General features: G+C 37.8%; 1 protein-coding gene across 2 annotated transcripts in view; it reads left to right on the top strand.

Annotated features, from left to right (window-relative positions):
* The window catches only part of aatf (apoptosis antagonizing transcription factor), a 125,870-nt gene that overhangs the window by 69,670 nt on the left and 31,749 nt on the right, over window positions 1-24,451 (top strand). For both annotated transcript variants that reach the window (XM_048612566.1, XM_048612567.1), the window contains exons 10-11: window positions 1,708-1,788; window positions 3,575-3,646. In XM_048612566.1, the coding sequence (XP_048468523.1) occupies window positions 1,708-1,788; window positions 3,575-3,646 (153 nt within the window). The remainder of the gene's footprint in view (window positions 1-1,707; window positions 1,789-3,574; window positions 3,647-24,451) is intronic.

Genomic DNA, 24,451 nt, shown 5'->3' with positions numbered 1-24,451 from the left:
CCCAGTTCCAATGTTGGCTTTTTGCTAGCCAAGATATAAGCTGAATCAGATTTATGGAGGGTGCTAGTATTGAGTGGGTTAAAAATAATGTGATCCTACAGAAATGTTATTGCACAATATCTACCATTTGAAGATAAAGCTGACACTTTTAAACCATGTATGCAAATATTTTGATTATGTAATTAAATTGTATCAGTCTGAGTAAAGACAATTGAGGGGTGATCTAACAGACATTCCTAACATTATAGGATTCAATAGTGTAGATAAAAAGAGCCTGTTTCCCTTCCCTTGGTTGACAAATCTAAAGGAGCATACACACAGTCAGACACAGATACATTTGGAATGCTTGTTCCCTACACCATACTTTGATGTTGACTCAGTTGAAAACTTTGAGACCGAGATCTGTATTAGGAATGTTTCATATCAAGCAATATGAAACATATATTGAGTAAATGAAGATAAAATGCAGATGTAGGTCAAAGGACTGAATGTTTTTATTAATGTTTGAATGTTCCAAAAAAAAACTATATGTATGATCAATTCTGTATTTCCTAAATGTAAAAACACAGACCAGATATTCATGATAGTAATTATTTTATCAACTGAGTACGTGTACAATACAGTGTAGTGCAGAGCCACAATAAGAGAAGGTCCCAGATTTGATTCCTCCTCTCTACTGAATTGACTGATCACAGCTGGGGACATTCAGTTGTTCTTCTACAGTTGGCATGAGTGGCCGTGGGCTAAGCAGAAGGAAAATTAGCCAAGATGTTGATTTATGACAGTTATCAGATCACCCTGTTGGAAAGAGTGAGTATTGCTTGACAGCAGGATTATGCTGTACTTTTATATCCAAGCTTTCTGCTGCTGCCATTTACCGTAGAGACACAAGGAATAGCTATGGAAAATGCTGAAAATACTCAACGTGTTTGGGAGCAATTGGGAAAAGAGAAACCAGGTTAATGTTTCTGCTTGATGATGTTTTTTGCAAGGTCATCAGCCTGAAAGATTAGTTCTTGGCTCATTTTTAACCATTCAAAACCCATCTATTGTAGTTAAAAACAGGCCTCTGGTTCACTCCACATTAGCTGCCTGACCAGCTGAGTATTTCCAGCATTTTCTGCTTCTATTTGAGATGTCCAGCATCAGTCATATTTTGGTTTAGTGTGATGAATTAATTTCTTAGATTGCTGCTGTCTGTGAAACCTCTCCCAGCAAAAGTCAGTGTCCTCAAAAAAAAAAAAAAAGGGCTGAAAGTTTGGAAGGGAACCACTATATAATTTTTTAAAAATCTCTTGTTTCTTATCTGGCCTTTCCACTTTGCAGGTGGTCTGTTTCCAAACAGCTTATTTCTCCTGGTGCCACTGGGGACAAGGAACTGTGCTAACTCGATTCTTATCTGAATTTCTCCTAACATGGGAGGATTTATGGGTAGCTGGATCATAGACGGGAAATAGTTAAGCTAAACAGGTGTTTAGATTGGTGAAAGCTTGGAAGGGGACCAGTATTTGGTTCACTTTTGTTTCGGTGGCTTTCCCGAGATGATATTTGTCCTAGGAGCACAATTTGAAAATTTACTGGCAATGCAAAGTAGGCAGTGTTTAGAATGAAGATCAATTGACATAATACTTATAATACTTTTACAACTGGGTTTTGTGGGTTTTTTTAATCAGTCCAATTCTAATGATGCTTTATTTACTCGTGTAGACAATGGCTTGCAATTCAGAAACTACGAAGTAGGATCAAGAAAAAAGTAGATACCAAAGCAAGCAAGGGCAGAAAAGTAAGGTGAGTATATTCTGGTAATTTTGCAACAAGGGATAAACACTGGTCAAATAATCAGACAGAAGATCATGATACTGACTGCATTTGGAAGCAATACTTAGCCTCTATTGGGATGCACATCTTTCTCCACCTTTTTGTTGATTCTTTCTCATCTTTCTGTAACATGTTTTTTCTCTGTCTCTTTTACCCTCCCCAAAATATTACATTTAGAATAAAATTCGGGTAATCTGGCTGTTTCTAGGACCCTACTGATATTACTCCTATCTATTTGCCAGGCTGTTGAACAATAAAAAAAATCTGCTAATTTATCGTCACATATTTGCTACAAATACTGTATCAATCTCATTCAAGTTTGTTTTATTATTGATATTCTTATGCAACTGCCAACCTAGTTTTTTGATATTCTCTCTTTTCTCGGACTTAAATTTTTATTGTATTACTTCTGTCACCCAGGCCTTATCACAGAGCAATGTGCTCAAGCCACTAGGCACTGCTTGAAAGTTCTGTTTTGCCAATTTAACTGTCTCCACTAGATAACAGTTTTTGGTCTGCACTGATGTCCTATCCTTGAATTCCCAGTGGATATCAAGAATTCATGGGGCTGGATTTTACTGTTAGCGGCAAAGTACTGTCCTCAAAGATGCTCACAAAGATTTAGTGGCCTCTGTAGGCCAACATCCTCTTTCCTAATAGTTTAAAATCTGGCACCCATTCAGAGGATCTCCAGGAGTGCAGCCCAGCAATGTCAGCAAACAGGATAAGTGGCCAGTAACATTGAAGTATTTCCCCAGGCATTGAACCTGCAAGTTAAAAACACTGAATCCCTTCATTCTCAGTTTTGATATTCAGCGAGTAAAATAGATTATTATGATTGGATTGAGATAGAAGTTGAAACATTTTAAATAAACTTAAAAGGTAAATCAAAAATATGTTTATTATTATAATGGAGAAATTTGACATCTCTGAAATAAAATTAGCTACTCAGAGCCAGTGTTTAGCTATATTTGAAATTGGAACACAGTTAGAAACTTAATTACCCAATGGTTTTCAGAGTGCGACTTAGTGCGAAAGTCGGTTTTCTGGTTTCTTAGGGGGATGCACTTTGTGGAAAATACCTTAGTATTGTACCTCTGGAGAAGCATAGTTACTGACAGCAACTTTTGGGTTTCTCTTTATTCTGCACACTTGAAGACTCTTGCAGTTACTGAAAGTTTCTGTAGAGAAAGGGCAGTAAATATTGATTGTTTCTCCGTGATTACCACCGTAACATCCAGACCAAAATGATCAGAATTCTGGGTGCAGACCTGAATCCTAAAACTCTGCAATTTTGTTAGTTTAAAGGTTAATAACAGAGATTACATTTTCTATGAGCTCAACTTGAATTTAAGATGCACAATATCGGTATCAGACAATCCAGATATTTTAATCTGATAAGTTTTTAAGTATCTAATTTATTGAAGTAAACTATCAACTATGACCTATCAGCTATCAACTTAAGATGTTCTTAATTGGGCTAAAATTAAAATAAAACTATCAAGACATGCACCTGTATCTAAGTCTTGACTTAACACTGAAGTATGTTCTTACATGTGTATCTCCTTTTTGAACTGTATTCCAGAGAGTGTTGCATAAAGGGATGTCTTTATGAATTATTAAACATTGTATATATTTTGAATGCGAGGAGAAATGATAATCCAATTATATAATATTCCAGCACTTTATGACAGTAAAACAAATGAAATGAAATTAAAATAGAAAGCAAATAACACTTTCATTTGTTTCCTCCCAGATACCATGTTCACAGCAAATTAGTGAGTTTCATGGCACCTATTGACCATAGTACAATGAATGATGATGCAAGGTAAGCAATAAATTATGGTCATCAAACGTGTTTCATGGTACGGTGATATTGACCTGTTCTTCAACCCATCACCTGCCCCATCTCTTGTTATCAGAGCACCGTTTGTCATTGGCATCAAAGTGTATCCATGCCAAATCTACTGAAGTGATCTTGCTTCTTCCACTCCTCTAATTATAATGCTACTAAAGAGAAATCATTGCAAATTTATGGTTGGCCTGAGGTACATCTCTTCACAGATTGACTGCCATCACTAGGTTTTAATCATTTTTGTGCTAGAGCAAACTGAGATATCATAGAAAATGTATGTTGGATTTGGAAAGCTATAAAAAGTCTGCTATCCTCTATAATAGGTAAAAATGCTGGATTAATAGCTTTATATTACAGCTTAACCTTTTGGGAGGAGGGTTTTGAAAAGCTAGTCAGCTTTACATAAATTTGTTTCTGTATAAATGTGTACCTTTATGGGGAATATTTGTAGATTCTGTAGGTTTCAAATTGATGGTATTAGCAGGTGGTTTAATAGGCACATTTCCCTTGTTATTTTTCCAATTTTGGAGGAACAAGCTCAATAAGTGAGTAACCTTTCTGCTCATTATAGTGAGAAATAATGAGGCTTGGAAGAATTTCACTTTGAAACCCATATCCAGAAGGGCAATGATGGTTCTTTTGAGGGAACAAGTAATAGATCTATTTATTTAGCTTCATTTTTACCTCTTTCTGCATGCATTTTAGTTTCAATTTTTTGCAGTGTTGGACCTATTGAGCTCCTGGAATGTGACATCAGGAAATAAATGCTGAATCTAGTCCATTACTAATGATCAGTAGTGAGAATAGAGTTTTACTTGGATAAAGGACCAGAAATGGAAAGAAATAGACTCCCAAAGAACTGAAACATTTGTCCCCAAACTATAGTGAAACTTAGTTATTTTCCTGAAATTAGTCATATTTTTAATTGCATATATTGCAAGTATTTACATTGTGATTATGTTTTAAATAACCAGGTACAGCTGTGTACACTTACTTCAGAAATCCATTGTTCTTAACAAGGTGGTTTCAGAATAAGTGGGAACCCTTGCATATAAATCAGCTAGTAATATATTCATAAAATATAGCTTTTGGCATTCATTTTAATTTGGCTTGATTAATGCTGACAAGTACAAGTAAAGGGTAGGTTCCACTAAAGCATAAGGTGAGACAAGTTTCTTGTTACTTACTCAACTCTTTCCAATTAATTGTCATATTCTTCTAGTCCTCTGAGATAATGTTAAAGTCAAAGTTTTGCATATAAAATTAATAGCCAGTGACCCTGCACACTGCAAATGTTTGGAAAAACCATTAGCCTGTGCAGTTTATAAAGGTTGTAGCAAACCATTTGGAATCTAATACTCGAGGCAGCCAGGCTTATGAATTGATTATTATGAAGTAACAATTTGTATTTCTTTCAAAACAAGGAATTGGGTGCCAATTAAATCATTCAAAAGTTTATTCAGAAGTATTCACAGCTATGTAGTGTAAGAACTTACTTTTTGATTTGGAACATGCTTGGGTTAAAACATGTTTTTAATAAATTTATCCTGTGCGTTAACAGAAATGTTCTTGATTTGGTTGAGTAGCATCAGGTTTTGCCAGTAGCACCTGGCAGAATGCATCAGAATATTGCAATGTCTGAATTTTAGTTTTTTTTTGAACAGAAGGGGTTGGGATTGAAGTGATATTTTCAATTAAACCATGGCTAGATGGATAATTGTGGAGCAGTAGTAATTCTTCCATTGGTTCTAGAAGTTATGCATGCATTTATGGATGATAGTTGACACACAGAAGAGACTATTTAAAAATGCTGATGTAGGGTTGTCTGTTTGGATTGCGTTACAACAAAGAATTGTAATGGAAGCCACTTTTGGGCTGTTCTATATCAGCAAGCTGTTTTTGCAAACATGATATATTTAGTCCTGGTGAAGAGAGTTTTCCACCTGTACCCATTAATGTGTACCAATCCTACATTCCAATAGGGTGTATATTTTAAAAAAAACTTCATTAGCTGTAATGTGTTTTGAAGTGTCCTGAAGTTGTGATGGGTGCTATATCAATTAATTTCTTTCTATGGAATGACAAGTGAGCTGTCATCTCAAGTCTTGAAAAATATTTTTTACATGACTGCAAAAAACTAGGCAAGAAAGTGAATTCATCTTTTGTGACCTATTGAATTCCTGGATGCCTTTAATCAGGGTTATTTTACATTGATACTTATGGATCACATCTAGGCTATTACTGATAATTTGAACATCTATGATCTTTTTCTGAAGCATTTTGCAAATACTGTTTTTAGTTTTGAATGAGTCATGGGTGTCACTAGCATTTGTTCCCATCTCTAAGTGCCCTTGCAACTTGCTAGCCCATTTCAGAGGATAGCTGAGAGTCAATCATAATGCTGTGGATCTGGAGTTGCATGAGTTTTTTTTTAAAGACAAATAATGACCATTTCACTGTCACTGAGACTAGTTTTTAATTCCAGAGATTATTAATTGAATCTAAATTCTACTTGCCATCATGGTGGGATTTGAAAGCATGTCCATAGGGCACAAGCCTGGGTTTATGGGTTACTACTCTGTTGACATTACAACTACATCGTCACCTCTCTGATAAATGCTACTGGTAATAAGTGCAGTAATTATAATTTGCTGTAGTAGCAGCAGTATACATTAGCATAGAAATTGTGTAATGAGGATGCATGGTTATGTGATGCAACTATTAAGGAATGTTATCAAATCAGATTGACTTATAAGTGGCAAAAACCACCACAGGTGAATCTAAGTTGCCACCTCAATGTTAATATAATTCTATTTATTTAGCTTCTATTTATGTAAACATCAATACATCTCTTCCTCCCTGGAGACTTCTCTTGTTATCATAATTCTGGTACCAAACCAGGCCAACCTGGAAAATGTTACAGCCACAATTGATGCTTCTATGACCAGGAATGAACAAATCACAACTCAAGGAGGACCTTTTAATTCTCTCTCTCCCACTTTCTTACTGACAAAAACATGACAAAAGTAGAATTTACATTGCTGTAGTGTTCTGACATGTAAATAAAACAAATGAGCTTGATTGACAGGAATCCAGTGAGTTGACCTCACAGCCTTTGGGTTGGGAGATGAAAGCTCAATCGTTTTAGCTGTTAGTTCATTTATCTTCATATACTTGAAACTATTTGTTACAGATCCCTTGGAAAAAACAGGTTAGCTCTGATCTTGGGTGTCAAAGCATTTATGTCGTGCGATGATCTCTTGAAAAGGATTGAGGAAGAGTTTTATTTTGTTTTTTCTTTCTGATCACCTTAGTTAATTTTATTTTCTTTTCCTCTTTCCCTCTGTTTAGCTTTAAAACCCAAGATACAAGCTGAATATAAGGTGTGGGACATGTAAAATTTGTAATTCTTTATAATCCAATGTGTCATAGAGTCATAAGCACGGAATCAGACCCTTCAGTCCAACTTGTCCACGCGGATCAAGTTTTCCAAACTAAATTAGTTCCATTTGCCTGTGTTTGGCCCTTATCCCTCTAAACCTTACCTGTTCATGTACCAATCCAAATGTCTTTTAAATATTGTAATTGTTCCTGTATCTACCAATTCCTCTGGCAGTTCATTCCACATACAGACCATCCTCTGTGTGAAAAAGTTGCCCCTCAGTTCCCTTTTAAATCTTTCTTCTCTAACTTAAAAATATGCCCCTTAGTTTTGACCCTCCCACCTTAGGGAAAAGATCTTTACCATTCACCTTCTCTATGCCCGTTGTGATTTTATAAATCTCTATAAGGTCACCCCTCAACCTCCTATGCTGCAGTGAAGAAACTCCAGCCTATCCTTGCAACACAAACCTTCCAGTCCTGGCAACATTCTGGTAAATCTTTTCTGAACCTACTCCAATTAAATGTACACAGTACTCTAAAAGTGGCCTCACCAATGTCCTGTACAACTTCAATATGACGTCCCAACCCCTAAACTAAATGGTCTGAGCAATGAAGGCAAGCATGCAAAATGCCACCTTTACCACCATGTCTACCTGTGATGCAACTTTAAAAGCACAGTGTATCTAAACGCCTAGGTCTGTCTGGTCAACAACACTACCCAGGGCCCTACCATTAACTATACAAGTCCTGCCCTTGTTTGTTTTACCAAAATGCCATACATCACATTTATCCAAATAAAACTTCATCTGCCACTCCTCAACCTTTGGCTCAATTGATCAAGATCCGTTTGTATTAGATAATTTTCTTCACTATTCACTATACCACCAATTTTGGTGTCATCCGCAAACTTACTATCCATGCCTCCTACATTCTCATCCAATTTGTTTATACTTTTGAATTTTTGAAATGACCAATACAGTTATTGTATCTATCCCACCTATTACATTTATAAGATGCGTTGCACAAAGATCAGTATACGTTGGTCTTGTTTGTATGCCTTAGCTTATCGCTGACCTGGGGATTGACTGTGATTTGGTGACGGCTGTGCTTGAATGCAGTGTCACACAGCAATGGTTATATCTCGATACCTTTTGACAATCTGGACCTTAAGAAAAAATAAATCCTAATACCTCTGCTGGAACCAACTGCTTGAGTGAGAACCGTACAAGTTCTCACTCAAACAATTTAACTCAGATTTCTAAGCAGTGACCTATAGGATGAAATGCGCTGTTGCATCTGCCATGAGATTTGTTGAAAGGAGAAACAGTCTTTTATATATCTGCAATCTGTGGACAGTCCCATCAGTTCTTTTCAATCCGTTCAATATTGCAAAGCAGTATAATTTAAATCATTTGTTACTGTAATCTTTTGTGAGCTAGTATGAAACCTTATTAGAATAACAAAGGAAAATAGATGGTACAATGGATTGAGAACTTCGACATTTTGATCTGGTTTGAATGTACCCAAATTGAATTGAAAGAATCTTCCCTTTATTGGCTTGAAGTTGTGAGGGCTAAGATTTAGAGTCTGTTTCAGAGGCTGAAAGACCAACCACAATTTTAATTTAGTAATTAGTGAAATTTCATTCTGATTTCTTCCATAACTCAGCACACTTTTGAGTACTGGAAACTGCCTTAAACTCCAATCTTTTATTCATATCATTATTCATTTGTTCATTTTTTGGACAAATATGTTATTGGAAGTTTAACTTATTTACCAACATGCAATTTTTGTAATATCAGAAATGGTTGTTTTTGCCATTTGATGATTGCAATAGTTAACTGTCAGCTGCCTTTCCTTGTACCTGTATCCACGATCAATCTGACAAGTAGCAATAGACAGGGCAAGTATGTAACACATATTGCTGTTGTAAAAACTGATTAAATCTTAAGTTATTTTACCTTTTAACAGTGTCATTAAAGAGCTTCATTATTCTTTTATTAGAGCTCTATTCTTATCAGATTATAAAATGAACATAACTCGTACTACATATTAGATCTGTTGTAAAGGGATTATAGCCTTGCATTAACTCAGATTGACACGGTTTATAATTTGCTTGTTGATACACATGCAGCGATGTCATGCATTTGACCTGCAGCAGCGTAGAGGAAGGGGACACCCATACATCATCATTAAAGATGGCATCCGCTAAAGAATCAGAGCCACAGGGTCTTCCTGTAGTAATTGTCACGAAGGACAGAGAAGGCACTTTCAAGTGCAAGCTGAAGTCTAGTTTAAACATGAATGCTTAAACATTATGGCAGCATTGGAAATTGCCAATAAATTCATTAGAAACATTTGAATCTTCTAATTAGAACTTTTCATACATCAAACTATTCAGTGAGTTTTAATGCTCTGGCATTTTGATTTGAAAGAAGTTTGCACTTTCAGAAGATTGAGCTTTTATTTGTATTCCTCTACACACGAAAAAATCCTTAAATAACAGTTTTTCTAATACTGAACCAGAATTTCTTTGACTTAAATGTATTTTGTATGATTACTAAACATTCCTAATTTTCACATTTTCATTTAACAAATACTGTTCAAATAATGGCCAAATTTTTCTGTCAACAGTTGAGGTTTATAAAGTTTCCAAAAAGAAACAGTAAGTGTGAGGGTTGAAAGTATTTTACAATTTGGCAAATTAAGACCATAAAAACTAAAAGAGAAAATAAAACATGAAAGTAAACAGTAACAAACATAAAAATGAACTGCAAAAGCTGCTACGGATATGTGAAAAAGGAAAAGATTAGCACATTCAAATGTTTGCCCATGACAGGCATTCAGAGAATAAACTACAATGGGGGAAATGGAAGAGAAACTAAACAAATAATTTTTTTTTGTCTGTCTTTATGGAAAAAGATGTTAAAAAATAATAGTCCTTCCAGGGCTAATAGGGAACCAAGGAAATAGCAAGAATGATGAACTAAAAGAAGATAGTATTACAATAAAAGTAGGATTAGAGAAAATAAAGTAACTGAAAGTTGGTAAATTCCCTTGACCTGATGGCCAGAGCCGTGAAAGTGGTAGTTATGCTCATTGATGTTTAGAAGAATATTATGATTGTATTGAAACATGTAAAATTCTGGGGAAGCTTGATTAAAGTACTTGATGACCAGCACCCTCCTTGTGGGAATGTCTAGGACTAGGAGACGCAGTTTCAGAATAAAGGTTCTCGTGTTTGAGACTCATGAGGACGTTTTTCTTTGATGATCATTTAATCTTCTAAATTCTCTACTCCATAGAGCAATGGAGGCAGGGTCATTCATGGTATTCAAGGCTGAGTTAGGCCGATTCCTTATCTGCAAGGATAATGGGGGCAGGCAGGAATGTGGAGTTGAGGGCACCATCAAGTTATCCCCAATTTTATTGAATGGTAGAGCAGGCTCAAGAGACCAAATGGCCAACTCCATCTATTTCTTATGTTATCTTAAAAGATGGGTAGACTTGATGGATCAGTTGGTCTTTCACCTGCCATCAATTTCATGTTAGTAAATGTTGGGAAGGAGGATATGTTCAATGATAATACTTTGGAAAAATGTTGACTGAAGTTGTCCCTTAATATAAAGAATGGGTGTGTACAAGGTGTTATAGCTTAAATTGAATTTGTAGTCAGATTTTGTGATAGGTTGCATGAACTGTGTCCATGCAAAATAAGGTGTCGTGGTTCAGAAAGTAGTTTTGCAACAAATGATATGATGAATCCATTAACTATTTGATCCTTCATTTATACTCTGTTAGGATTTGTCACAAAGCAACCTTAAGATTTGGCATTAAAATCTGCTAAAGGCAAGGAACACAAGTAACACTGGTGTAGGGTTTTCAAAGTAAATTGTAAGAATAGTTGAGATTTCATCTGCTGAGACCTGTTGCTTTCAGCAGCTAGTTGACCAATCTTTTAAAAAGAGTTGCATTTCAGTTGGATAATCATTAATTGCATCTAATTGGAGTAATACTTTCTTTAAGCTCTTTGAAATTGAAGAATGCTAAAAAAGAATGAAATCTGTTTAAAGCAGAAAACATTAGTGAGCACTGTTCAAGTAGTGACGGTGGGTCTGTTGTTGCGGAAGCCTTATTCCAGTATGAACTCCGGTATCCCTATTATTTATATGTAATTGATCTATATTAAAATAGAAAAATGATCTTGCAAAATTGCAATGTGATCATTGTCAACTAAGTGGAAAAATATTGCTGCCAAGACTTAATCATCATCGATAATTTAGTATGTTCCCTAACACTGCAGTTACACTAACCTGAGTCAAGTTTTTGATTCAGTGCATGGTGGTCGCACTCGGAGGTAAACAACCATTCTGATTTAATGAACATTTCAGCAATACCAAAGTCATTTCCATTACATGGAAAGTCAGAATGATCTGTGCACATCCCATTTCTTCGAGTTGTTGACAATGTTGACAAGGCCATTTTTAACACCTAATGAAAATTGGCTTTGGGTAATGTTGGTTGCCTTTGTCCTTGCACTGGTTCCACAGTAAGAACAAGCTGTTGAATGCGAGCTCGGTAAGGTTAAGCTGCCCAGTTGATCTCCCTTATTTCTGAAAAGCAAACCCTTGAGCTCGGGGTGAAAACTATTTGTTCTTTTTAAAGAGTGATTGAAGAAATATCAACATTGTGTTTCCAAAGCAGGCTGTTGTATTTCCAAGATTTCAGTGACAACTATGCGAGTGTGACTGGATCACTCCGAACAGAACATTAGAGCAACCTGCTCTCAAAAATTCAACGCTTTTCCTTTTGCCTTCATGAATAACCCTTGGCCAGAGTTCAGAAAAGCGTTCTTTATGGAATTTGTGTTCTTTTTTCCTGAAGAACGCATGTAAGTTTTGGGGCTATTTGGTTGGATAAGTATTTGTACTTGTATACAATGGATTTTGCAGTTATTGCATCATTAGTCAATAATAAATCAATAATAGTGTTCCTTAAGAGACCTAGTTGATAGATCTTTGTTTAAAGCCTGATATAGATATTGAATTGATCGTCTTGGTTACTGAAAGCAGTATTTTACTTTCTGTTTTGACTTGTGGAGTATTGGGACTAGAGTAATGGAGAACTCCTTCAGCCTTAATCATAGCACATCATATATGACTTGGAGCTGATAATCCCATAATGTTACTTGTCTCATCTTCCCTCTGGTAAAGTATGAAGTGGCAGCTGCTGCTGTTGAAGTAACCTTGGTGAACTGCTGCAGTGCATATCATACTAAAGCCAGGCATTGAAAGTGAAAACCTTACAGAATGGATGTGTTGAATTGTACTGTTAGGTATGCTATGAATTTTGAGAGACCAGGTTTCATACTGTTTCCTGCAAGCATATATATGCGAGCATAAATGCATAGTAAATTGGAAGATTCTTTCAAAATGTGTTTGCCTGTAATAACTATGTAGCTCCAAATGGGCCACCTTTTGGTGGTTGTTAGCTGTTTGCCCATATCCAAGTTATAGGCTGATGATTTTTTTATAACAACATAATTTTGAGATTGAACAGCTGCTTACTGCTATTACTTACAGTTCCCCCATTTACCTAACCATTTCTAAGTGTTGATAGTATCTTTTTCATTCACAGTTCTAGTTGTGTATTCCACATTTGCACAATTGTGTATAATAACAAGTATCTCTGACGTCTGCCTTCAGTTCCATAGCACTCAAATGCTGAAAATAATCAATTCCTATCACTTGCTTCAATTTCTTTGAAACTGGAACCCTAAACTACATTCAGTAGCTTACTTTGTAGTCTTGCAAAAGATTTTATCTTTCTCAATTACTGGTCTTCAATATTTAATATTCCAAACTTCATACCAAATAACCCAATGTATATTACATTATTTAAAAATGGCTTTATCCACATCAGTTGCTGCTTGTAATGACTTGTGAACCTGAATCCCAAAATCCAAACTTTCAACAATCATCATCAACACAACTCAATGTTTCCACATTCAAAGTATATTTCTCTTAACCAAAGGTATTTCCTCAAGTTTACTGACATTGAATTTCCTATCTGACCCATTTCACCACCATATCGATGTCTCGTAAACATCCTTTATGTTGCTATTTTAATATCATCTGAAATTTTAGACAACATTGTATATATTCAATATATGGTTCATTTATTGTATTTAGGTCATTGGCAGCTGCAATGACCAGAGGTTATCTGAGACACTCCAGGACACACCTATTCACTTCCAACCACCCTGAGAAACTGCCCGTAACTCCTCATTTCTGTTTCCTTACCTCTTAACAGTTTTGATTCCACTTTGTTTCCCACTCCCTAATTTCCTTTGCTTAGCTTATCATATAGCCTCGTCTGTGGTGTCTTTCCAAAGACTTGTGAAAGCCCATGTGTAACAGTTCCACTGCATTTTCCCCCGTGTGCCTGATTTGTCACCTTCTGAAAGAGCTGAATGAGGTTGAACTTGAATTATTTCACAATTTTAGTGAATCTGTCTGTCAGTGATCCTCAATCACACAATTTCTAATATATTGTTGCAAATAGCATACTTTTCTAGAAAATAAAAGTAATCAACTTGTTGCAGTGATGCCCTTAAGTATGTGTTGGAAGTGTGTGGGGCTGTAAGATTTTTTAATCTAGACATTTGAGATGGCTGGTATTTAAATTTGAGTGTCTCTTGACAAAAAAAAAATCCTCTCAACTGCCTATTTCTTTGTTTTTTTTTTGTTCTGATGCAGCAGAACAATGCAATTGTTTGGTATTACAAATAGTATACAGAACTACTTAACACACGGAACTTAAGTAGCTGTGTACAGCTAAACTATAGTTGTACTATCGCTGTCTGCAGTCCAGTGACATTCCTGTCACAAGTTCTCAGCTATAAGGAAAACATTATTGGGTGTGTTATTTCGGGCAAAGCAGTTAAAGGTTTTTTTTCCTGCAAACCAGATATCAGTACTTAGGGAAGATCTTGATTAAAAGTTACTTAATAATTGCAGGTGTGTATTTTGTACTTCCCAAAGTGAGTAAAATTTTATGCAACCACAAGTGCCAAAACTAGTCAAGTAAATATCCCTTTCCCAGTTTGCATGGAATAATTGGACCTGGCTTTGGACCCCATGTTGGTCACAGGAGTGTGCAAGAGGTAATTTAACTTCCACAGCCTCCATTAGTGAGGCTGGGAGAAAGGGGATCTTTGTTCCTTTTAAGATATAATTCTGCACCTAATGTTTATACTCAAGTTGCTAGGTTATTCTCATGGCTAAGCATTCAGTCAGGATAGAGAATATAACTACAGCCACTCTATCAATGGGTTCACTCTGAAATGACAGATCCATCCACACAATTTTTGGAACCGAGATGAGTCTTAAGGTACACCAGGTAGACATCAGCTCTTGTCTTTCTACTTGACAATAGGAACTCTGTTAACTTCGTTGGACAGTTCTTTTCTTGAACAGGGATTCACGGGATGAGAGTGTCGCTGATTAGGCACATTTATTGCCCATCCCTAATTGCCCAGAGGGCAGTTAAGAGTCAACCACATTGCTGTGGGTCTGGAGTCACATGTAGGCGAGACTAGGTAAGGATGGCAGTTTCCTTCCCTCGGGGACATTAGTGAACCAGATGGGTTTTTCCGACAATCGACAATGGATTCACAGTCATCGTTAGATTCTTAATTCCCGATATTTTATTGAATTTCCCATCTTCCATGGCGGGATTTGAACCCAGGTCCCCAGAACATTATCTGGTCTCTGGATTAACAGCCCAGCAATAATACCACAAGGCTATTGCTTCCCATTGCTTCATTATCAATGAAATATATGATCCAACTAGGTAAAAATCAGTCTGTCATTACAGCTAAGATCAGTCACCTCTTTACAGGCAAGGAATCAAGATTGTAGCCTAGTTTTTTGAAGAACTTAGTGCTATACAAGGTTGTACCATTTTCAGTTACATTGTTAGATTAGTTGTTGTATTCAGTTCAGTTAACTCACTTTAAGTTAAGTAAAAAAAATGCTGTCTTCTTTCGGAAACAATTTTGACAAACAAATGTGATAGTTCTCCATTGAAACTGACGTACAGGTTGAAATACAGGTGAGTCTTGAAGTACACAAGGCAGAGATCAGCCCATGTCTTGCACCAGCAGTCTGATGTATGAGATGCTTCGGTGAAATTCTGATTGGCAATATAAACATCCTTACTATACCATATAAATATCTTTACTATACCATATAAATATTTTGCTTAATTTAGAGTTTATATTTTCCCAAGTAGGTGAAACAGAAGCCCTGATTGCTTGCTGGTTATTAAGAAGCCTGAGTGAAATGTTCCTTGACAGTCTGAATTAAATTCCTGTTGGAAATAATAAATCTTCAGCTCAAAACAGGCTTTAATGTCAATAATGTTGAATTATAATTTGGCTTTTTTGTATGGAATCCATAACAGTCTGCAAAATTGAAATATCAAACTGGTGCAATAGGAGATATTCAGAATTTGGAACTGTACTAACTCCAAATAAAACTGAAGATGATGGTTATACATTAAGCATTTAATTGAACCTGCACCAAGCAACTAGGCTTAAATAATGATTACTATTTAAAACTTCCATTGTGTTTGGGTCAGGAGCGTGAAATATTTTTCATTCATTCTAGAAAGTTACTTCATTATGTAGGTTACATCATATACAGTAACCTTGCTAAACTGGAAATCTGTTATTTGGTAAAACCCATTGCCCAGAACTCTTAAGCTGACTGCTGGTGTGACTTTGGTACTGTATTTTGGGAGTAGGCGCATATAAGATGCAGTATTTGAAAAAGTAAAGCAGATCTTGAATACGCTTTAGAATGTTTTATTACTGTTGGTTCAGCTAAATATTTATATCCATGGTGTTTTAGGTTCACACATATAGGACTTCCTAATGTGATTCTATAATCCAGACATGTCTTGGTCCCACGCATTCTGGATTGGATAGTTGTGTGTACTTTTTGAATACTGTAATATAATTATAAGTTTAACAACATGCTGTTTGAAAGCCAAACAATTTCAAAATAATTCTAGGCTAGCGTAGTGTAAATTATAAGTTAGCTCTTTTATGAGGAGTGGGGCACTACACTGTGTAGCACATATATTATTCTGCTAAAATGGAGCTGTGTGGAACATGATGCGTGCAGTTAGAGGTAGTAGGCTTAATGTTTCACTTTTCTAAATTCAGTTTAGGTGGATTATTCTTGATTTTTTTCTTCCTTTTTCTTATTTTATACTCTTTTTGGTATGACTTCAAGCTCAAAATTAATTTGGTGCTAACTTCTGTTATTGCTCATCACTTGGACATTTCTGATTTTCTTTTAATTTTTTTGTGATGTAGATATTTACCTATCATCTCAAATGTTTTGGTTGATACAGGATATTCATTATTTCTGATGATGGGTCATCATTGATCTCAAACGTTAACAAATGTTTGACCTGCTGAGTATTTCCAGCATTTTCTGTTTCTATTACCCAATGGTTTGACATTGTAATGTCGCTTAGCTACACAGACCAGGATGGTCCAGGTGTAGTCCTGATTTGTGTTGAGGTAGCTGGTCAGTCAGAGGGTTTGTACAGAATATGAAATAGTCCAGGCTTGTATCTGAATACAAAGTGAGATAAGCTGTTTTAATGCAATGCTCTCACCTCTGCATTTCAACCTCATCCCAACTAAATTTAGATAACCAAATACATTTGTGGGCAGTGTGTCTGTATAATAAACATGTAACTGATGATCCTGATGTCCTGCCGGGCTATTATCAGGAAGAGGAGGAAAGTGGCAAAAAGAGAAAATGTTGCAAAATATGTTTACATAAGTTGTTTACCGTAATGAATAGTTGATTTGCAATGTTTGATTTCTGAGCATTACACGTACCAGACATTAAATGCTTCTCTTATCTAGACACAATTGCTGTTCATATTTTTGCAGCCTTGAAGTGGCATGTGTTCCATAACTGATCACGAAAAGATGCAAAAGTGTGATCCAGGGAGTTTATAAATCACAGCATTCCTTTTTTACAGAACAGTTTGTTACCATTTGATTTACTGACTGCTTGCAAACTCTTCAGACTTTTTTTCAATATCATAATCAGCTTTCCAAAAAAAAAGTAATTGTGGTTTCTATAGATAAGACACCATACAAGTCAAAATGGTAACTTTATGGAATTTTAATGTCAGAAGGTAATTTTAGCTTAAATAGATTTGCAATGTTCTCATCCTTCCTAGAAGCTGAAATCTGATTTGTTTTGAATAAGCTTTCCCCTTTGCTCATGGTTATCTTGCCACAACTGAGCTGTGAGAGCTTGTGTCCTATGGGAGGACTGTATAAGGACTCCCTGCTGCCCATCGCTTGCTGCTTGTAGCTACTCCTGCCAGGTAAGCTGTCATGGTAAATTGCTGTCACCTGTCTTACACCATTGTCAGCATCCATTGTAATTCCTCTGCAACTGCTCTGTAATATCCGTTTTCCGACTACCCCAAAGTTGACCCCACTTTCTGCTGCCCTCCAGTATGCCCCATAGAAGAGCACTCTGCATCTTTTGCAGCTTTAATGAAAGGGCCAAGAACCTGACCTATTCTGATTGTTATAACCTTCAATTCAGAAATTGGATAATAGTAGATTCTTTGGAATTTTTAAAACATGCATTAACTCTACTACAGCCTTGCACTTTCGTTGCATTTCTGTTATAAATAGATCAGCTTTTGAAAAGAATTGCTTAGGAATATCATGATTCCTTTGTTAATAATTGTTAACTAGTAATAATGTGAAACAGTACTGATGGATATGTCCAATATTTTTCTATAACCACCTTAAGACTTTTTTGTGTGTAGCCCTGGAACTTTTGAAGATGTCCATTTGTCTGCTGGTTGATGCACCAGGGTACTATGGCACAGCAATTGCATGTCCCTGGCAGTCAGCATGAGCTGAGTTTGGCTGTTAACCAGGCTGCCCTTGGAAGAAGTCTGAGTATCTGTACGTGCACTATCAACTTCTAGAAGTAGTTTCCTGAATGTATTTGGTGCCTGTTCATAGATTAACTCAAGTATCTGAGTGGAGAAATTACAACTGAGGTCGCATTTGGGACATAAAAAATGTCTATCTTGGTCACTGAGATTCAAAAACCATATTGGTAGTCTGAGATAATTGCTTTTACCTCGTTCTGAGATAATTGTTTATGTTTATCTTGAGCAAAGTGATTTTCTTCATTAATTTACCTAGATTATTATTATTTTAATCTAATTTACTTTAGTGGATGGTCTATTTATCATCACAACAAAATCGCATTTAGATTCATTTATCTTATGTTGGTAATAATTCACAATTACTGTTAATTATTTTGTTTTGGAGCTATCATCTTTTATGTGCTTCTTTTGTTTCATCCAATATTGGACATGCCACAAAGTCAAGTTAGCTTGTTTTTGAGGCTCCGTTTCACTTATAATATTTAACGTGTATATAAATTGCACCTTTTGTCAGAATTTTTAAAATTTCTGTGGGAATAGAGCACGGCTAAAGAGAAGAATTTGGAACCTTGTTACCGTAGCAAATAGGTTGCCCATTTCATAAGTATGTGACTTCCTGGATCTCAAAAATGGCATTGCTATAGTGTACCTTAAAATAGGTGATTAGATACAGCCTAACAAAAGTGTGTTGTAGAATTTCCTTGACTAATATTAAAGTTCCATTCTCGTATTGCAAGTAATTGTGAATCAAATCCCCCAGTACGTTGTCTGGTAAAGGCAGATTATAATTTGTTGACCAGCCAAGTTTTGGGTTTAGTTCACCACTCTGCTAAACTAGTTGTTCTCACTTGTTGTGCTGTCAGTGATAGATTGGACGTGTATCTTCTGGGATTGAGAGAAGAAATCTATGAGGTGTTTCAGTGATAGCCAGTATTACTTAACTGAAAAATGCATTGAGAGCAGCATCAAGCTTTACTATGATGCTTGTGAGAATTTAGTAGGGGCCCAACAATGAACACTTCGCTAAACATTCATGCCTGGAGCTTGCACTGATTCTCCTCATTCCTCCTACCCAAATGGGTCACCTCACATTTCTCTGCTGAATTTCATCCGGCACGTGCTGTTTCCACCAGCTTGTCTACTGGCTATTGAAGTTGTTGATAAATTTTCCTTACTGTTTACTACACTTCTACCTTTTGTCATTTGCAGATTTTAAAATTTATTCTGTGCATCCTAATCCAATTCATTGATGTGTAACAAAACAGTATTGAGCCTTAGAGACCTTGCCGTATAATTTCTAACAGGCCATTCATCACAAAGTTCATTGTTTTAAATTTGAAAGCATGTTACTCAGTATACCCACTAAAAAGTCCACAAAATAAGTTTCTTTCACACATTCCCCTTCATACTGTTAAATTTTAAAATATTGTACGACTGCAAATTTTATGCTCAAATTTGTGCACATACTTTGGAGTGTTGCATCTATCTGAGTTAATGGCAAGGCCATTAAATACTACCATCTGGTGGTTGTGATGTGCACTTTTGTAATTCTGACAAATTATGTACATGGAGTCATAGATATATACAGCACGGAAACAGACCCTTTGGTCCAACTCGTCCATGCTGACCAGATATCTGAAATAAATCTAGTTCCTTTTGCCAGCATTTGGCCCATATCCCTCTAAACCCTTCCTATTCATATACCCATCCAGATGCCTTTTAAATGTTGTAATTGTACCAGCCTCCACCACTTCCTCTGGCAACTCATTCCATACACACACCACCCTCTGCGTGAAAATGTTGTCCCTTAGCTCCCTTTTAAATCTTGCCCCTCTCAACTTAAACCTATGCCCTCTTGTTTTGGACTCCTCCACTCTGGGGAAAAGACTTTGTCTATTCACCCTATCCATGCCCCTCATTATTTTATAAACATCTATAAGGTCATCCTTCAGCCTCTGACACTGCAGGGAAAATAGCCCCAGTCTATTCAGCTTCTCCGTACAGCTCAGACCCTCCAACCCTGGCAACATCCTTGAAAGGATTCAGAAAAGATTTACAAGTTTTACAACATCCTTCCTATTGCAGGGAGACCAGAACTGCATGCAGTATTCCAATAGTGGCCTAACCAATGTCCTGTACAGCCACAACATAACCTCCCAACTCCTATACTCAATGCACTGGCCAATAACGCCAAGCACACCAAACACCACCCTCACTATCCCATCCACCTGCGACTCCACTTTTAAGAAACGGTAAGCCTGCATTCCAAAGTCTCTTTGTTCAGCAGCACTCCCCAGGACCTTACCAGTAAGTGTATAAATCCTATCCTGATTTGCCTTTCCAAAATGCAGCACCTCACATTTATCTAAATTAAACTCCATCTGCCACTCCTCGGCCCACTGGCCCATCTGATCAAGATCCGTTGTACTCTGAGGTAACCTTCTTCACTGTCCACTACACCTCCAATTTTTGTGTCATCTGCAAACTTAATAACCATACCTCAATGAATAGTTAGTTTTGGACTTTGAAAATGTACACTAATTTATTACAATAAAGTTTAGAGAAGTCCTTCAAAGCATTTAACTACTCTATCTGATTAATGGCATATTCTGCAAAGATTAAATACAGGAACAATATCTTAAATCCAGCAAATTCTAGACTGGTGCTGCAGCAGAGTTTGGAGTTTCCATGTCTAACATGTACAGTGCCTAAATACAATAAAACCCTGAATATAATAAAGGCATTTGAGCACATAGCAAAGAAATCAAGTTCCAAGTTAACTGCTTCGATCTGTTGCTTCCTTGAGCCCAGGATCCTGCCTAATCAGAGGTGTTGCACTGGAATGAAGGAGCAGTGTCAAGTGCCTGACCGCCCTCCTAAGGCAGTCCCCCAGATTTCAACGGTGACCTAGAGGGTGGCAGGTACCGGGTGGAAAAGACCAAAAGAATGATTCTGTTCCACAACAAGATCTGGATGTTGCTGGCTAAGGCAGCATTTATTGCCCATCCTTATTTGCTCATAGGGCAGTTAAGAATTGACCACATTACTATGATCTGGAGTCACATGTAGGCCAGACCAGGTACAATGGCAGATTTCCTTTCCTCAAGGATATTGATGAACCAGCGATCAGCAGTGGGTAAGTGCCTCACCATTAGGCCATCTTTTTATTCCAGATTTGTTTAATTGAAGTCAAATTTCATTTTGTGCCAAGGACTGCAACCACTCCCGCACATCCCAGATGTTGTCCTATTTCAAGAACCACAATATAAGAACATAAGAACGAGGAGCAGGAGTAGGCCATCTGGCCCCTCGAGCCTGCCCCGCCATTTAATAAGATCATGGCTGATCTTTTTGAGACTCAGCTCCACTTACCCGCCCATTCACCATAACCCTTAACTTTTTGAACAGTAAAGGAATTATCTAGTCTTGCCTTAAAAACATTCAGTGAGGTAGCTTCAGCTGCTTCACTGGGCAGGGAATTCCACAGATTCACAACGCTTTGGGTGAAGAAGTTCCTCCTGACCTCAGTCCTACATCTGCTTCCCTTTATTTTGAGGCGATGCCCTCTAGTCCTAGTTTCACCTGCTAGTGGAAACAACCTCCCTGCCTCCACCTTATCTATTCCCTTCATAATCTTATATGTTTCTATAAGATCTCCCCTCATTCTTCTGAATTCCAATGAGTATAATCCCAGTCTCTCCTCATAATCCAACCCTCTCAACTCTGGAATCAACCGAGTGAATCTCCTCTGCACCCCCTCCAGTGCTAGTATATCTCTTCTCAAGTAAGGAGACCAAAACTGCACACAGTACTCCAGGTATGGCCTCACCAGGACCCTATACAGCTGCAGCATAGCCTCCCTGTTTTTAAACTCCATCCCTCTAGCAATGGCAGACAAAATTCCATTTGCCTTTTTAATTACCTGCTGCACCTGCAATCCTACTTTTAGCGATTCATGCACAAGGACACCCAAGTCCCTCTGCACAGCAGCGTGCTGCAATTTTTTACCATTTAAAACATAGTCCATTTTGCTGTTCTTCCTACCAAAATGGATGACCTCACACTTATCAACATTGTACTCCATCTGCCAGACCTTTGCCCACTCACTTAGACTATCTATATCCTTCTGCAGATTTTCAATATCTTCTGCACACTTTGCTGTACTACTCACCTTAGTGTCATCTGCAAATTTTGACACACCACATTTAGTCCCCAACTCCAAATCATCTATGTAAATTGTAAACAATTGCAGTCCCAACACTGATCCCTGGGGCACACCACCAGCTACTGACAACCAACCAGAAAAACACCCATTTACCCCTACTCTTTGCTTTCCACTGGTCAACCAATCCTCTATCCATGCCAATACATTACTTGTAATACCGTGCAACTTTATCTTATGTAGCAGCCTTTGGTGTGGCACCTTGTCAAATGCCTTCTGGAAATCCAGATACACCACATCCACAGGTTCCCCATTGTCCACCATGCAGGTAATGTCCTCAAAGAATTCCACCAAATTAGTTAAACCTGACCTACCCTTCATGAACCCATGCTGGGTGTTCCCAATGGGATAATTTATATCCGGATGTCTCGCTATTTCTTCCTTAATGATAGATTCAAGCATTTTCCCCACTACTGAAGTTAAGCTAACTGGCTTACAGTTACCTGCTTTTTGTCTACTTCCTTTTTTAAACAATGGCGTCACATTGGCTGTTTTCCAATCTGCGGGAACCACCCCAGAGTCCAGTGAATTTTGGTAAATAATTACTAGTGCATTTGCTATTTCCCCCATCACCTCTTTTAGTGCCCTGGGATGTATTTCATCAGGGCCAGGAGACTTGTCTACCTTTAGCCTCATTAGCTTGCCCAGCACTGCCTCCTTAGTGATAATGATAGTTTCTAGGTCCTCACCTGCTATATCCCACCACCTCCGATGATCAAAAATGCCCTCAACTGCATCTCTTGCATTTCCCGCACGTCTGTCCTCCCACCCGCTCACCCCAATGAAAATAAAGACCGAATCCTCCTTGTCTTCATATATCACCCACCAACCTCCGCATCCAACGTATCATTCTCTGCCACTTCTGCCATCTACGATCCAACCCCACAACCAAAAATGTATTTCCCTCCCCACCCCTATCTGCCTTTTGTAGGGACCACTCTCTCCGCAACTCCCTCATCCATTACACACTCCCCACTAGCTGCACCACCCCCGGTATCTTTCCCTGCAACCGCAGGAAGTGCTACACCTGCCCCTACGCCACCTCCCTCCCCTCCATTTAAGGCACAAAACAAACCTTCCACATTAGACAGGGGTTCACCTGCACATCTGTCAACTTGATTTACTGCATCCGCTGCTCCCGATGTGGCCTCCTGTACATCGGTGAGATCAAGCGGAGGCTAGGAGATCATTTCGTAGAGCATCTGCACTCTTTGCGACAAACGACAACACCTTCCGGGTTGCCAACCATTTTAACTCCCCCTCCCACTCCCTGGGTGACATGTCCATCCTGGGCCTCCTCTAGTGTCACAATGTTGCCACCCGCAAACTGGAGGAGTAGCATCTCATATTACAGTCCAATGGTGTAAACGTGGATTTCACCAATTTTAAAATTTCCCCACCGCACCACCACCACCCCCCCCCCCCCGGCCTCATCCCATGACCAACCCTCCATCTCATCCCCGCCTCCTTGACCTGATACATCTCTCCCACCTGTCCGCCCCTCCCACTTCACTGACCAATCCCCACCACTGCCTACCTGCAGTCACCTATCACCTACGTTCCCCAGCCCCACCTCTTCTCTTTCTATTCATTTCTCAGCTCCCCTCACCCCTCCCCATTTCTGAAGAAGGGTCCCGACCTGAAACGTCAGCTTTCCTGCTCCTCTGATGCTGCCTGGCCTGCTGTGTTCATCCAGCTCCATGCTGTGTTATCTCCTTTTGTGTCATGGTGGGATTCAAGCCCATCTAGTCAGAATATTAGCCTAAGGCTCTGGATTATTCGTCCAGTGACATTCCCACTGCACTACAACACCACTGCCTCCCATTAGCAATGGGCAAAAGTGAAAGAAGATGATCAAGGAAAAGAAAATGAACTGGTAGATGTTCAATATTACGGCATCTGAAGTGAAAACAAACCCTGGACTAGACCAGAATGCCATTTCAAAAAAAAAGTCTGGTTTTCAGACAGCTCCAGTTTTTAGACAGTCAGGTTTGAGGTACTATACTATACTATATTGTAAGAAAACTGCTCAATGATCTTCCCTTAGAATTGTGGAAAACTGTGTATCTCTAAATGTGGATATGTAATGAGTAAATATTTCAATCATATAACCATTAACCGAGGAAATATGTATACCTGTTGTCTAATTGCAAAATAATGTT

The sequence above is a fragment of the Rhincodon typus genome, chromosome 26 (assembly GCF_021869965.1).
Source record: "Rhincodon typus isolate 14 chromosome 26, sRhiTyp1.1, whole genome shotgun sequence".
Classification (NCBI taxonomy): Eukaryota; Metazoa; Chordata; class Chondrichthyes; order Orectolobiformes; family Rhincodontidae; genus Rhincodon; species Rhincodon typus.
This window is presented reverse-complemented; position numbering and strand designations above follow the sequence as displayed.